Below are 12,762 nucleotides of genomic sequence, written 5' to 3'. Positions count from 1 at the left end.
AACAGTGTAGCTGACTTACAGATTCAGTTAACATCCACAAATGAATAAGCGTGGCGATTCAGGGAGCAGCTACACAGTGAACTCCAAGAAAACGCTACGCTTGAGCAAACGGTTTGTGAATAGGCTACTACAAATGATGGCCGTGAATAAAATATAATATTCAGATATTTTTAAACCACAACCCTCTAATGTCAGAATGTTTATTTTTAAACCACAACCTTCTAAACATCATCTAAACATCTTCAATGTGTGCTTCTTTTACCGAGATATGCGAATAACAGACACACAGACAGACGTTTCTGTAATTTGTAGATAGATGCCTGGGATCATTGTCCTGTTGGAAGTGCAATGATGCCCATGCTTCAGCTTCCTTACTGATGGCATGATGTTTTCTCCTAGGATTTCCTGATACTTCACTGAATCTGTCTTGCCTTCCACAAGCTGCAGGTTTCCAGTGCCAGAGCAAAATCTGCCCCAGAGCATCACAGAGTCACCATGCTTAACTGTAGGCAGTTCTATTCAGCATATGCTTCATTCTTCTTCCTCTAGACATAGCCTACCGCTGATCCATAAGGCTGATCCATTGTTTCATAGCTCCACAGAACAGAATCCCTAAAGTTCTGTGGCTTATTTATTTGATTTTGAGCCCTTTTCTTGTGCTTTGTGTTCAGTAGTGGTGGATGTTCTGGCATGGAAACCACATACATTTAATATGCGCCTTACTGTGCAAGCTGAAACCTCGGTGCCTGTTGCCACCAAGTCTTGTTGCAGGTCTTTTGCAGTCATTCAAGGGTTTTTATGAACCTGCCTTCTCAGAAATCTGGTTGCAGCCTTTGATAGCTACCTTTTTCTGCACCATCCAGGTAGTGTAACCACTGTTCCTTTAACTTGCGAACTATTGCGAGTCAACACAGGGGGTGCTTCTCATTTCTTATTTGTGCATCCTCATTTCCTTTCCTCGCTTCCTTTCCTAGCGTCTCAGCGCCACCCCCTGTAGGTTGTGAGGGAAGAATGCGAGGAAAGAAAATGAGGATGGAGGAATCGAATGAAAGCTTTTTTAATACATTGGAATACTTGATCACTCGAGGGTCACTTCATAGCATCATCAGCAGTGCTCAAAGGATCTGCCCTTATGTTGTTGAAGCTTGTTTATTTAAGAAATTCATAATGAATAATAATAAAGCAAGATACCCTGTTGAAATATGTGAGATGTGTGGTTTATATAAACAGCAAGGGTAAAGTACAAATTCAAATTATTGTGACCGATTTGAAGGGGGAGGAGAATGTATACGTGCGCAACGTTTAGTCAATAAAACACTTCCGCATAGGATACACCTGTGTATCCACGCTCATAACTCCTCTGAAAGCCTCCTCACTCCTCGATCCTCGACTCCTCCCGGTGCACTTAGAGAATTGAGATGTCCTTCAAGATGGCTGTACTTGATTAGTTTCCGGGTCATAGGATGGAGGACAGAGGAGCGAGGAGACGAGGAGGGATATTGAGAAGCACCCCTGTTCCCTTTCGAGGGAACTCGCGCTGCGTCAATGACGCTTTGGGAACGGCCCTGCGTGATTTCTTCTGAAGCACTTGTGTCAACTAGTCCATTGGTGAGAGTGAGCGTCACAGGCGGGTGATGTCACGACCAGGAAATTATAAAACCACATCCGGTCTGAGCGGTGTCAGGTTCTGTGCCTCAGCAAGCGTTCTGTGTTAATACTGTCTGTCTTATTTATTGTTGTCTGTCACTATATCAGTCACAAGCATAGATATTATGGCGAACAAACAAACTTTAGATTGTGTGTTCCTTCCTGCCCCGTTTCATTACGGGTAGGGATACACACGATTTATGTGTTGTTTGTTTGGAACGAAGCATGCTCTGTCATGATCGAGGGTGCTGACTATGAGTATCGCGAATTACGATCGCTTTGCACGCTGGTTAGAGATGGGCTCTGCCTTCACCCGGGGGATCCAGCTCTCTCTCTCTCTCTGGGATTGGAAGCCCGTGCTGTGGCTTCTTCCACCCTTGTAGAGAGCCCGGTGTGTGTGCACAATCTGGTGTTTCCCCCGCTACTGATTACTTAAAAAAAAAAAAAAAATGGCTATGCAATAAGAATCGAGTGACTGAGGCAATGCATAGATTAAAGAGATACATAGTGTATCGCAAGCTATGAATTTATGATTCTTTTATTGTATGTTGAACCTATTTTCTATATATAACTATATATATTCAGCCTTTCATCCAGACAATGTTGAAAGCCTGTCTGGTTGATCTTTTATATGTTTAATTTTGAGGAATTAAATAAGTTGGTTGCATTTAATTGAGGATTTCAATGATGAATGCTTATCTGACTTTCAGTAGTTAGATTCATGTATAAGTTCAGCCTTTCATCCAGACCGTGTTAACTTGTCTGGTTGATCTTTTTCTGTTTAATTTTGAGGATTAAACAAGTTGGCAGCATTTCATTTTTGAGGAATTAAATGATTATGCTTATCTGACTTTCATTAGTTTGATTCATGTATAAGTTCAGCCTTTCATCCAGACCGTGTTAACTTGTCTGGTTGATCTTTTTCTGTTTAATTTTGAGGAATTAAACAAGTTGGCAGCATTTCATTTTTGAGGAATTAAATGATTATGCTTATCTGACTTTCATTAGTTTGATTCATGTATAAGTTCAGCCTTTCATCCAGATCATTTTGACTTGTCTGGTGGATCTTTTACTGCATTTAAGTTTGAGTAATTAAATAAGTTGGCTAAATTTTAATTTTGAGGAATTAAATGGCATAATAGGGTGCTGCAGCTGTCCCCCTCAGAGGAAATGGATGTGCTGAGCATTGAATTAAGGGAATTTAAGATTCGCCATCTCAATCCCCTGTGTAAAATTAGTTTTTGGAGTTTATAACTTCCATGTCAGGGCCTTCCAGTTTTTCCCGATCTCCATTTGGTAAATTTGACATCCCGGATCAAACCCTTTCAGCTCGTTTTTTTAGTTCTCAAAATATATATTTAATAAAGTGGCTTGAAAGAGCTTGGGCATGGGCCGATGCCAAAGGCAGAACAGACGCTTGCGAGCTATCAGTCCTATCACGGCTTGAGGCTCCCCTTGAGGCTCGGCACTACCCTCCAGGCCAGTTATAACTACTGTGGCGCTGGTGGGTAAGGTGTAAATGGGGGGCTGCTGGGCGGAGCAGCTCCAGCCATTAACAAACTCCTTGTACAGGACAGAGTGTCGTTTCCTGTGCTCCCCCTCAGAAAGATTGGGGACCGGGATGGCATTCTCAACCGAAGCCCTTGAAGCAGATTATGGATCTGAGGACCGTTGTTTCTGCGAAAAAGGCTTCGGCCAAGTTCCTGACGCCACTGGTGTCAGAACTCTGAGGCCAACCGCGACCAGGACTTCCTTAGTATACGGTGCCCGCCCCACCTCGGTACCCTCAGGGGGCTGTTCTGCTAACCTTGCCACTTTTGGTGCCTCGGGGCGCAGCGGTCTCCAGCGAGCACACGGCTAAGTGTCACCACGACGCGGTGTCAAACTCGCACCCTCTGAGGGGGGGTTCGGTTGAAAAAAAAAAAACAGTCAGTTCGGTTGTTTCCTGCCAGTATGCTTCAGGTCACCGAAGTGGCTGTTCCAATTACACCAGAGGTCACACCAGATTCTCTTGTGGTCCCTAGGGAAGCAGTTTATATTCCGGGGCATCAGAATGTAGGAGCAGACATCCTGTTGAGGCATGGGCTGAGGCCCAAGGAATGGAGGCTCCACACCGAGGTGAAATGTATTATCTTTAACATTTTTCATATAATTGTTATTATAATAATAATAATTTCAAATTTTTATAATCATAAATAAATACTGTAATAAATTATATTAATATTATTAATATTACAATATAAATGTATAAGAAAGGTAATCAAGGTAATCAAAAATAAATAAGGTTGAGGCCAAAAAAATGTTTGGTATTGTAACTTGACTTGGACTTGACTTGACCCTTAGCAGGACTCGACTTGACTTACTTGAAGTGAACCATTGACTTGACTTGACTTGACTTGACTTGACTTGGTTGTGTGTACTGCGACTTGTTGACTTGCTTGAGACTTGATGGGAGGGACTTGAGACTTGCTTGTGACTTGAACATGTGTGACTTACTCCCACCTCTGATATAAGGAGATATCCCTGCAGGATCTGGTATGCGGCAGGCTGGTCCTCTTTGCTCTCATTCGTAAGGTTTTACAACTACGACCTGGGTGCTGAGCCCCAGGTTCACAGGTGGTCTTGTCTTAGTTGTGCTCTCAGTATTCACACAGACAGGCTCTGGTTCGTATGGCGTTCGGCCATTCTCGTTCCCAAAGCATCATCAACGCTTCCCTCAAAAGGGAACGTCTCAGGTTACGACTGTAACCCTACTTTCCTGAGAAGGGAACGAGACGCTGCGTCACTTTGCCATACTCACTGTATTCCTGTGATCGACTTGCTTTGGCTAAATCGAAGCTAACGCCGGTTAGACTGGATGTGCTTTTATCATTTCCTGGTCGTGACGTCACCCCCCTTTGACGCTCACTCTCACCATTGGACTAGTTGACGCAAGTGCTTCAGAAGCAACCACTCAGGGGCATTCCCAAAGCGTCATCGACGCAGCGTCTCGTTCCCTTCTCAGGGAACTAGGGTTACAGTCGTAACCTGAGACGTTTTGCAGATTTGTGCTGTTGTAAGGGATTCTATTTATGGGGTTGAATAATTTCAAGACTGCAGAAGTCATTAAAAGTTGCATTTTCAGTTGAATTTGGGGAAACCACTTCAAACATTTGTTGTTGAACTACTTCAATTACTTTTGTTTGATTTGTTCATTGCAAACAGCTGAAAGTCTGTAAATGTTGCCAATAAACCTGATTTGCAATGGGGGTTTAATAATTTTGATTTCAACGGTAAATCATAGTCAGTGAATATAATCAATACATTGGTACAAGTTGAATTAATGTAAATGGTCTTTGTGAATAATAATGGAATGTCACTTGCATGTTAACTAGCAAAAAATAGCTTAAACAGATTTTTTTTTTATTGAAGGAAGTGCAATTTACTGAATTGGTTAGAGAAATGTAACCAGCTTTCTGGGAAATTAAGGCTATGTTTACACGGAAACGATCTGGAAGAGAAAACGCAAAAGTGGCGTTGCGTTATCACTTTTTATTCTGCGTTTAGACGAGCGTTATCGGGGGGAAATCCGCGTGCATATGATGACGCAAAAGTGTGTGAAGTTCGATGTAGTATGCACTTCAGGCGGCTAGGCGGCAATGTGAAGCACTACGACACAACAACACCAATATCTGAGAATATTTTGTACAACTGCTGAAAAGACTCTTGTACGTTTATCAGAGCTGCTATGGCAACTTGAAGGTCCGACGTATGGAAATAATCTGACATATTGGGGTTATTTTCCTGTAATGGCGCATGCCTGTGACGTAAACACGTACGCGACGAGAGCCACAGTGAGCAGATTTGCGTTTTTACTGTTTAGATGGGAACGCGACGGTGGATCGTTTTTAAGATTTCCACTCTGGAGGGTGGTTTCACTTTTTTGCGTTTTTAACCCTCCAAAACGCCGTCGCCGTGTAAACGAAAGGCACATCCGATAAAATATTTTTACGTTTTCACCCAGAATCGTTCTCGTGTAAACAGGGCTGAGTTTTCATCCATCCTGGCCAATACATTTTTAAAAAAAGAAAAGAAAAAAAAGTATATAATAAATACTTTGTGCACACTAAGTTTGGGGTTGGTATGATTTTTAAAATGTGTTTTGTAAGTAACTTATGCTCACCAATTCAGTGATAGTGTGATAATTTAAAGGTGCATTGTGTAATATTTCTGAGGATCTATTGACCGAAAAACATTATAAGATCCATAACTATGTTTTCAGTGGTGTATAAAGACCTTGGATAATGAACCGTTATGTTTTTATTACCTTAGAATGAGACGTTTATATCTCCATAACCGCGGGCACCCCCTTCTATGGAGGTCGACATATTATGTCGTCATGTTTCTACTGTAGCCGACAGCGAACAAACAGCGCTACAGAGCGCGTTTTGTCACTAGCTTGAAAAAGAAGTTTTCATTGGTGTATAAACCCGTTACTTAATGAACCGTTATATTTGTATTACCTTGGAATGAGCAGTTTCTATCTACATACACCGCGGGTCCCCTTACATTGAAATGCGGCGACATGTTTCTACAGTAGCCCTAAACGGACAAACGCGTTTCGTTACTATGTTGCTCTTCGTGCAAGGAAGCAAGCTTAGTTCAGTGAATAAAACACTGACACAATGATGAACAAGTAACAATAATATTCGCAATAACATAGTTTTACTGAATAATTAAGTAAACATATTTTCTTAATTTATCCTTGTAAAGAAACCTCATTGCTGAACTGGCTACTTTCTGCTGTCTCAGACGATTACATATTTTCCTGTCGGCCACCGTAACTTTTGTTAGTTGCAATTCGTAACCTCACCACTAGATGCCGCTAAAAATCACACACGGCACCTTTAAAATAACTGTTTATTTTAGCATATTCCTGTGATGTCAAAACTAAATATTTAGCTGCCATCACTACAGTCTTCAATGTCACATGATCCATCAGAAATCATTCTAATATGCTGATTTGCTGCCTCAAGAAACATTTCTCATATTTATCAATGATGAAAACAGTTGTGCTACTTATTATTTTTGTGGAAATTGTCCTACACTGTTTCAGGATCCTTTGATGAATTGTAAGTTCAAAAGAACAGCATTTATTTGAAATAGATTACAAATTAATTGAACATTATAAATGTTTTTACTGTCACTTTTGATCAATTAAATTCAATCCTTGCTGAATAAAAGTATTAATTTATCAAAAACAAATCTCACTAACCCCAAATATTTGAAAAGTAGAGTATACATGAAGTACAAATTTCTGTAGGTGACATTTCAAACATTTGTCTGTTCCTATAAGACTTAACTTTCAACTTTTTAAACTACTCTAAACTTTCAGGCAATGCTTTGTCAAGCCATCATTCTTTATCCCTTGCTATAAAATGACACTTATTTCAGTTAATATATACTTCCTTAAATTCCTAATTTATCTATTTATACTAGCAATCCTGTTTGCTACCTCAATTCAAATTTGAATTTTAAGAGGCATTCTAAATTCAATTCTGACTGGTACAAAACCCTGAAAGCAAATAGACATCAATGCATCAAACACAATCACTGAACATCCTTACTCTGTTTCAGGTTTGGAGTCCCTGCGTGACAGTGGCCATTCCACACCAGTACGGTCAGTCTCCAATGGTAACTCATTCCTACGCTCCCATGGAAATGGAGCCGAGGGAGGAAGTGGAACAGCTGAATTTTCTGAAGATTCTTACAATCCCTCTGACAGCGTGCTTCCCACACCTGTGTCCAACGACCCCTCAGACCAGGCTCAGGTTCGCCACACAAACGGCCCACGCAGGATCCAAGATGAAGGAGGAACAGAACCGTGCACTCAAAACCAGGCAAGGCCACAGGCCGTTAAGCCCAAAGGGAAACGTTCCCACCTGGAGAAGACTCGGCCAACCCAACATGGCCCAGAGGAAGGGGTGAATGATTTCATCTGTAGTTTGGCCCGTCTTTTCTTAGTGACCCTGGCTCTGCTCTTTGCCCTCCTTATCCTTCTTATTGTGCTAACAGAATCTGAGCTGGACTTGGCCTTTCTTAGGGACATCCGGAGGACACCCGAATTCCAGCAGTTCCACTATGAATACTTTTGCCCCCTTAGGCGCTGGCTGGCCTGCAAGTTGCGCTGGATGGGGGGGAATCTCATTAACAAATAACTGAGACTTGAGTGCATAAGCACCCCTCTCTCCTGAGAGTGTAGTCTGTAGTAGTCTGAGAGTGGGACGTTCTAAGCATTAATATCATACCATGTACCATGAGATTAAAACGAAATTACTATTATCTAAATAGCCAAAGCAGTGGACTTCCTACCATGCCAAGACGAGAACCTGTCTGTTTCAACTCTAGTTATTGTGAAATTGTTCAATGCAGCATTTGGGTAAAAAAATTGTATGTATAGGTCTGATGCTGCTGTCACCCACACATCTTTTATCTATCATTTAAATATAATATCTACACTCAAGAAATTTTCAACCAGACTGTGACAAGTAAGACCTCATACTGCAATCAAAGACAAAGTTGCCTTTATTGGCCAGACAATAGACAGGGGCCGAGACAGCCCAAAAATGAAAATTCTGTCGTCATTTACTCACCCTTATGTTGTTCTAATCTAAACCCATAAGATTTTGGTTAATCTAATCTAATGAAACACAAGATATTTGTAATAAAACCTGAGAGGTTTCTGTTCCTTTATTGAAAGTCCATGAAGTTTGTCGTAAAAAACAAAACATATGAATAGAGTGGTTTATCACAAGTCTTGAGAAGAGATATGATCGCTTTATATGATGAACAGATTCAATGTAATCTTTTATTTACTAAATAATGAGTGACACACATTCATAAAGCACATCACATATGGTAAACATACAAAAGCACCAATGTGAGAATCAGTTATGAGAGATTTTGATGAACAATAAAATTTCTTTCTTTTTTTTACCATTTGTGATATGTTTAATTCTGTTCATCATATAAAGTGATTGTATCTCTTTAAAAGACTTATCGATTTAACTGCCCAATTTGTATGGATTCATTTCATGGCACCTTTATATGACATTTTTAGAGTTTTGGTTACCAGGAATTTCAAATGGAGGGACAGAAACGTCTAAGGTTCTCAATATCTTCATTTGTTTTTCGAAGATTAATCAAAGTCGTATGACATGATGAGGATGAATAAAGGATGAGAGAATTTTCATTTTTGGGTGAACTATTTCTTTAATGTTGGACGGTTTGAGAGTGAGTTTGGAGGTTTTTTGGATGAGGTATTTTGTAAGTGTAATATGTTGGTACAGGGTGTAAATTTGATCCATACCATTCTATAAACATGATTGTGGGTCGATGGTATGGATCAAAGCCATTGACAATGTCATCTCTTTTAATAGTGCTTCAGTGGTGTTTTGATGAGAATTTAGTAACACTTTACTGTAAGGTTTAATTTGTTAACATTATAGGTATCATGAACTCATAAATTATTTATTCATCTTTATTATGAACGAACATGAATTAACAGTTAATAATAGTACACTTTAATTAACTTAAATTAAAAAATGCTTTAATGGTTGCTCATTGTTAGTTCATGATACCTAATGGATTAATAAATTCAACCTTATGGTAAAGAGTTACTGATAATACATTTGTGTAAAGACTTTAACACCAAGGTATGGGTCATCTGAAAATTCCCACTGACCTTTAACCAATCAATCCAGAGCGAGAAACTTTATTCTATCCCATACAAATGAGCACTGATATTTACTGGAAGATGGCGGCCTTGAGATTCAAATGTTCTGATGAGGGTGAAGAAAGTGCACTGGATGGACAAAGTAATGTGAAATATTTGAAAGTCTAAACTATTTCTGAAAAAACATTGAATTATCTATGATTTGTTCAATTATTTTTTAAGCATGCATCAATATTTTGGAGACCTCATTCTTCCACTAACACAGCCTTAATTTTTAGATTTAAAATGTGATGATGTCTTCTGTAGGTGATGATGAATTTGTTGATTATCCAGTTGTGTGATTATGAAATGATCTTATCCAAAGGCAAATAGTCACAGAATGGCTGAATTGGTAAATGCATTTTCAGTCTAAACCAAATGAATGACAGAATGTTAAATTTCTGTTTCTTTTCTGTTGCCTTCATGAGACACATATAGTAAAGGGTTGTATAAGACTAGTGGCAGAGTAATTTATTTTAAATGACAAATTGATGGTAAATTTAAGACACAAAGGTCATCTGTGGAAGTATTCACACATAACTATACACATTTTGATAAATATCTTTGGTAGAAAAGCTTATGTCAAGAAAAAATAAATAAAACCTAACTGGAACTCAGTGGTACTCTCAGTTCCCTTTCGTTGTCACGCCGAGTTACGTCGGATGACGACGAATGGGGTTTCGCTTAGAAAGCCTATCAACTTCGAGTATTACAAAACGAGCCAATGGCAAAGAAATGCCATGGGTCTGCGGAATTTGCATGGCGTAACTCCGCCCCACCTCGTGGGTATAAAAGGAGGAAGCCCGCAGCAAGCAGATATGTTTTCGCTTCGGAGCCAAGTGTATTCTTCTCTCCACAAGCCATCTCTGAATTGTCAGCTTTACAAACGAGTACCTCGAGTGTTGGTGTGACGGCGATCTACGGCGAGAGCGTGCTTCCTGCTGATCTGTTGCAGTGGTCTGCCAGTCGGTGCGTTTCTCCCCGGGTGCTTCAACACTTGAGTTTTCTCTCACTAAAAGAGCTTACACGTGGCACGTCTTTTTAAAGATGTCTCGCCCGTGTACTTCTGGTTGCGGCAGATTGGTATCGGACTCTGATGGGCACGAGCGTTGCATAGTATGTTTGGGCATTGATCATGCTAGAGCAGCGCTCGTGGATGACTCATGTTCTCTCTGTGGGAACATGACCATCGCGTCATTACGGTCGAGACTCGGTGAACTCGCAAGAGTGAGAGTCCCCTCATCCACCCCCCGTCCTGCGGCTGGTGGCCAGGGTGATCTGAGGGTTACGGTCTGGAACAAGGCGCCGACTATGTGTCCGCGACCCCAGCCCCCCTCTTCAATGACGGTGCCCGCTAGTGAACTGCTGATTCCCGCGGGTCTACCCTCTGGTGGCCCGCGTGCTTCAGTTGAAGCTACAGAGGAAGATGCCATGTCTGTTGCAGCATCACTTGGCGGGTTTGACTCTTCTGGAAGTGAGGGCTCGTCACAGCTGCCACCTTCCGGTGTGCATACGGCTGTGCTCGAGTCTGATCCGGAGATGACGGCCATGCTTTCCCGGGCAGCCGCGAGCATCGGACTTGAGTGGAGGCCTCCACCCTGTCCTGAGCGCTCGCGGCTGGACGATTGGTTTTTGGGTAAGGCCGCCGACCCTCGTCCTCGGCAAACCCCAATACCTTTCTTCCCGGATGTGCATGATGAGATCTCGAAGTCCTGGAAGACCCCCCTGTCTTCTCGGGACCGCTCGCTGGTCTCATCCGCCTTTCCTCCCCTCGATGAGGCAGCTGCCCGTGGGTACACTGGGCTTCCCCCGGTTGAACGCTCTGTTGCCATGCAACTATGTCCTCAGAGTGCTTCTTCTCGGGGCGAGCCTAAGCACCCATCCAAAGCCTGTAGATTTTCGTCGACCCTGGTGGCGAAGTCTTACAGAGCGGCGGGACAGGCGGCTGCTTCACTGCATGCTATGGCCACTCTGCAGGTCTACCAGGCCCAGATGCTCAGAGACATGCACGAGGGTAGGACAAACCCAGGGATCTTTGATGAGCTGCGCGCCGCGACCGACCTTGCTCTCCGGGCGACGAAGGTTACCGCGCGCTCCCTGGGTTTGGTGATGTCCACAGCTGTGGTCCAGGAGCGACATCTGTGGCTGAACCTGGCTGACATGCGGGACGCTGAGCGGACCCGTCTGCTTAACGCCCCCTTGTCCCAGGCCGGCCTCTTCGGCGGTGCAGTTGAAGACTTTGCCCAACAGTTTTCAACTGCCCAGAAACAGACCGAGGCCATCAAACACATTCTGCCCCGCCGGCCCGCTGCTGCCTCCACCCTGCCGGCCGGGCAGACGCCTCGACCTGTTTCCCGCCGAGGGCGCCCTCCTGCGGCTCCCGCCCCTCCCGCCCGGACCACGCAGCAGCCTCCACCCAGGGCCGGTCGCGGAGGAAGCCGTAAGAAGGCGCCACAGCCCTCTCCTGCCCCGCCCCCCGCTAAACGCCGGGCCAAGCGGCGCTCCTGAGACGGGCTGCTCAGGGATGATGATTGTTTCTCAGGAGGTGGTAGCAGGACCACTCCTTCCCCCGGTGGAGGGCCGGGGGAGAATCTTTTGTTCTCCACTCCCCGCTGCTCACCCACGGGTGGGCAGCACCCTAATGTGGTTAAAGACAGAAACAATCCCCTCTTCCCTGAGCTCACAGAGTTCTCGGGCGACACAGAGCGCCGCCCACAAGCCGTGCTCTCCTCGCCCACCTCTGTCCCAGAGGCGGTTGACACGGCGTGCCGTCCACGGACCGCTTCGCCCCTGTCCCCCTCTGTCGCCAGACCCCTGGCAGAGCAGGCCCCCGCGGGACGACCAGCCTGGTCCTCCCCTGGCCCCCTCTGCCAGGGTGCGGTTGCTAACTGTGCCCCCTCTCCGGGCCGCTATGCCGTCCACATCTGGGCCAGTTACTCCGCCTCGCTGCCCCTCCGGGGGGACGCCTGTGGCTCGCATGATCCCGTTGGTTCAGTTCCTGGGAGCCTGGCTAGAGCTTCCCCGTCTGTCCCACTGGATCGAGCGTACCGTCAGGCTCGGCTATGCGATTCAGTTCGCACGGTCTCCTCCCCGCTTCAGGGGAGCCGCTCCACTTTGGTCGGTGGCAATGCCCCTATCATGAGAGCAGAGATTGCCACCCTGCTGGCGAAGGGTGCAATCGAGACTGTCCCTCCAGCCGAGATGAGGTCCGGCTTCTACAGCCCCTACTTCATTGTCCCCAAGAAAACCGGTGGGTTACGGCCAATCCTGGACTTGCGCGTGCTGAACCGCTCCCTTCACCAGATGCCGTTCAAGATGCTCACCGCCAAACGCGTTTTCGAATGCATACGGCCCCAGGATTG

At 44.1% G+C, this 12,762-nt stretch overlaps 1 protein-coding gene and 1 long non-coding RNA gene across 2 annotated transcripts in view; one reads left to right on the top strand and one right to left on the bottom strand.

The window, feature by feature from the left end:
* The window catches only part of frmd5b (FERM domain containing 5b), a 68,701-nt gene extending 58,684 nt beyond the window's left edge, over positions 1 to 10,017 (top strand). Inside the window, exon 14 of the mRNA XM_077228563.1 lies at positions 7,264 to 10,017. Within this exon, the coding sequence (XP_077084678.1) occupies positions 7,264 to 7,844 (581 nt within the window). The 3' untranslated portion in view covers positions 7,845 to 10,017. The remainder of the gene's footprint in view (positions 1 to 7,263) is intronic.
* The window catches only part of LOC143737310 (uncharacterized), a 32,824-nt gene that overhangs the window by 8,669 nt on the left and 11,393 nt on the right, over positions 1 to 12,762 (bottom strand). The gene's annotated exons all lie outside the window — the stretch shown is intronic.

This window comes from Siphateles boraxobius, unplaced genomic scaffold (genome assembly GCF_051911475.1).
Source record: "Siphateles boraxobius isolate OS27281-9 unplaced genomic scaffold, OSU_SipBor_1 130, whole genome shotgun sequence".
NCBI classification, from domain to species: Eukaryota; Metazoa; Chordata; class Actinopteri; order Cypriniformes; family Leuciscidae; genus Siphateles; species Siphateles boraxobius.
The sequence above is the reverse complement of the archived record's forward strand: the minus strand, read 5'-3'. Positions and strand labels throughout refer to the sequence as shown.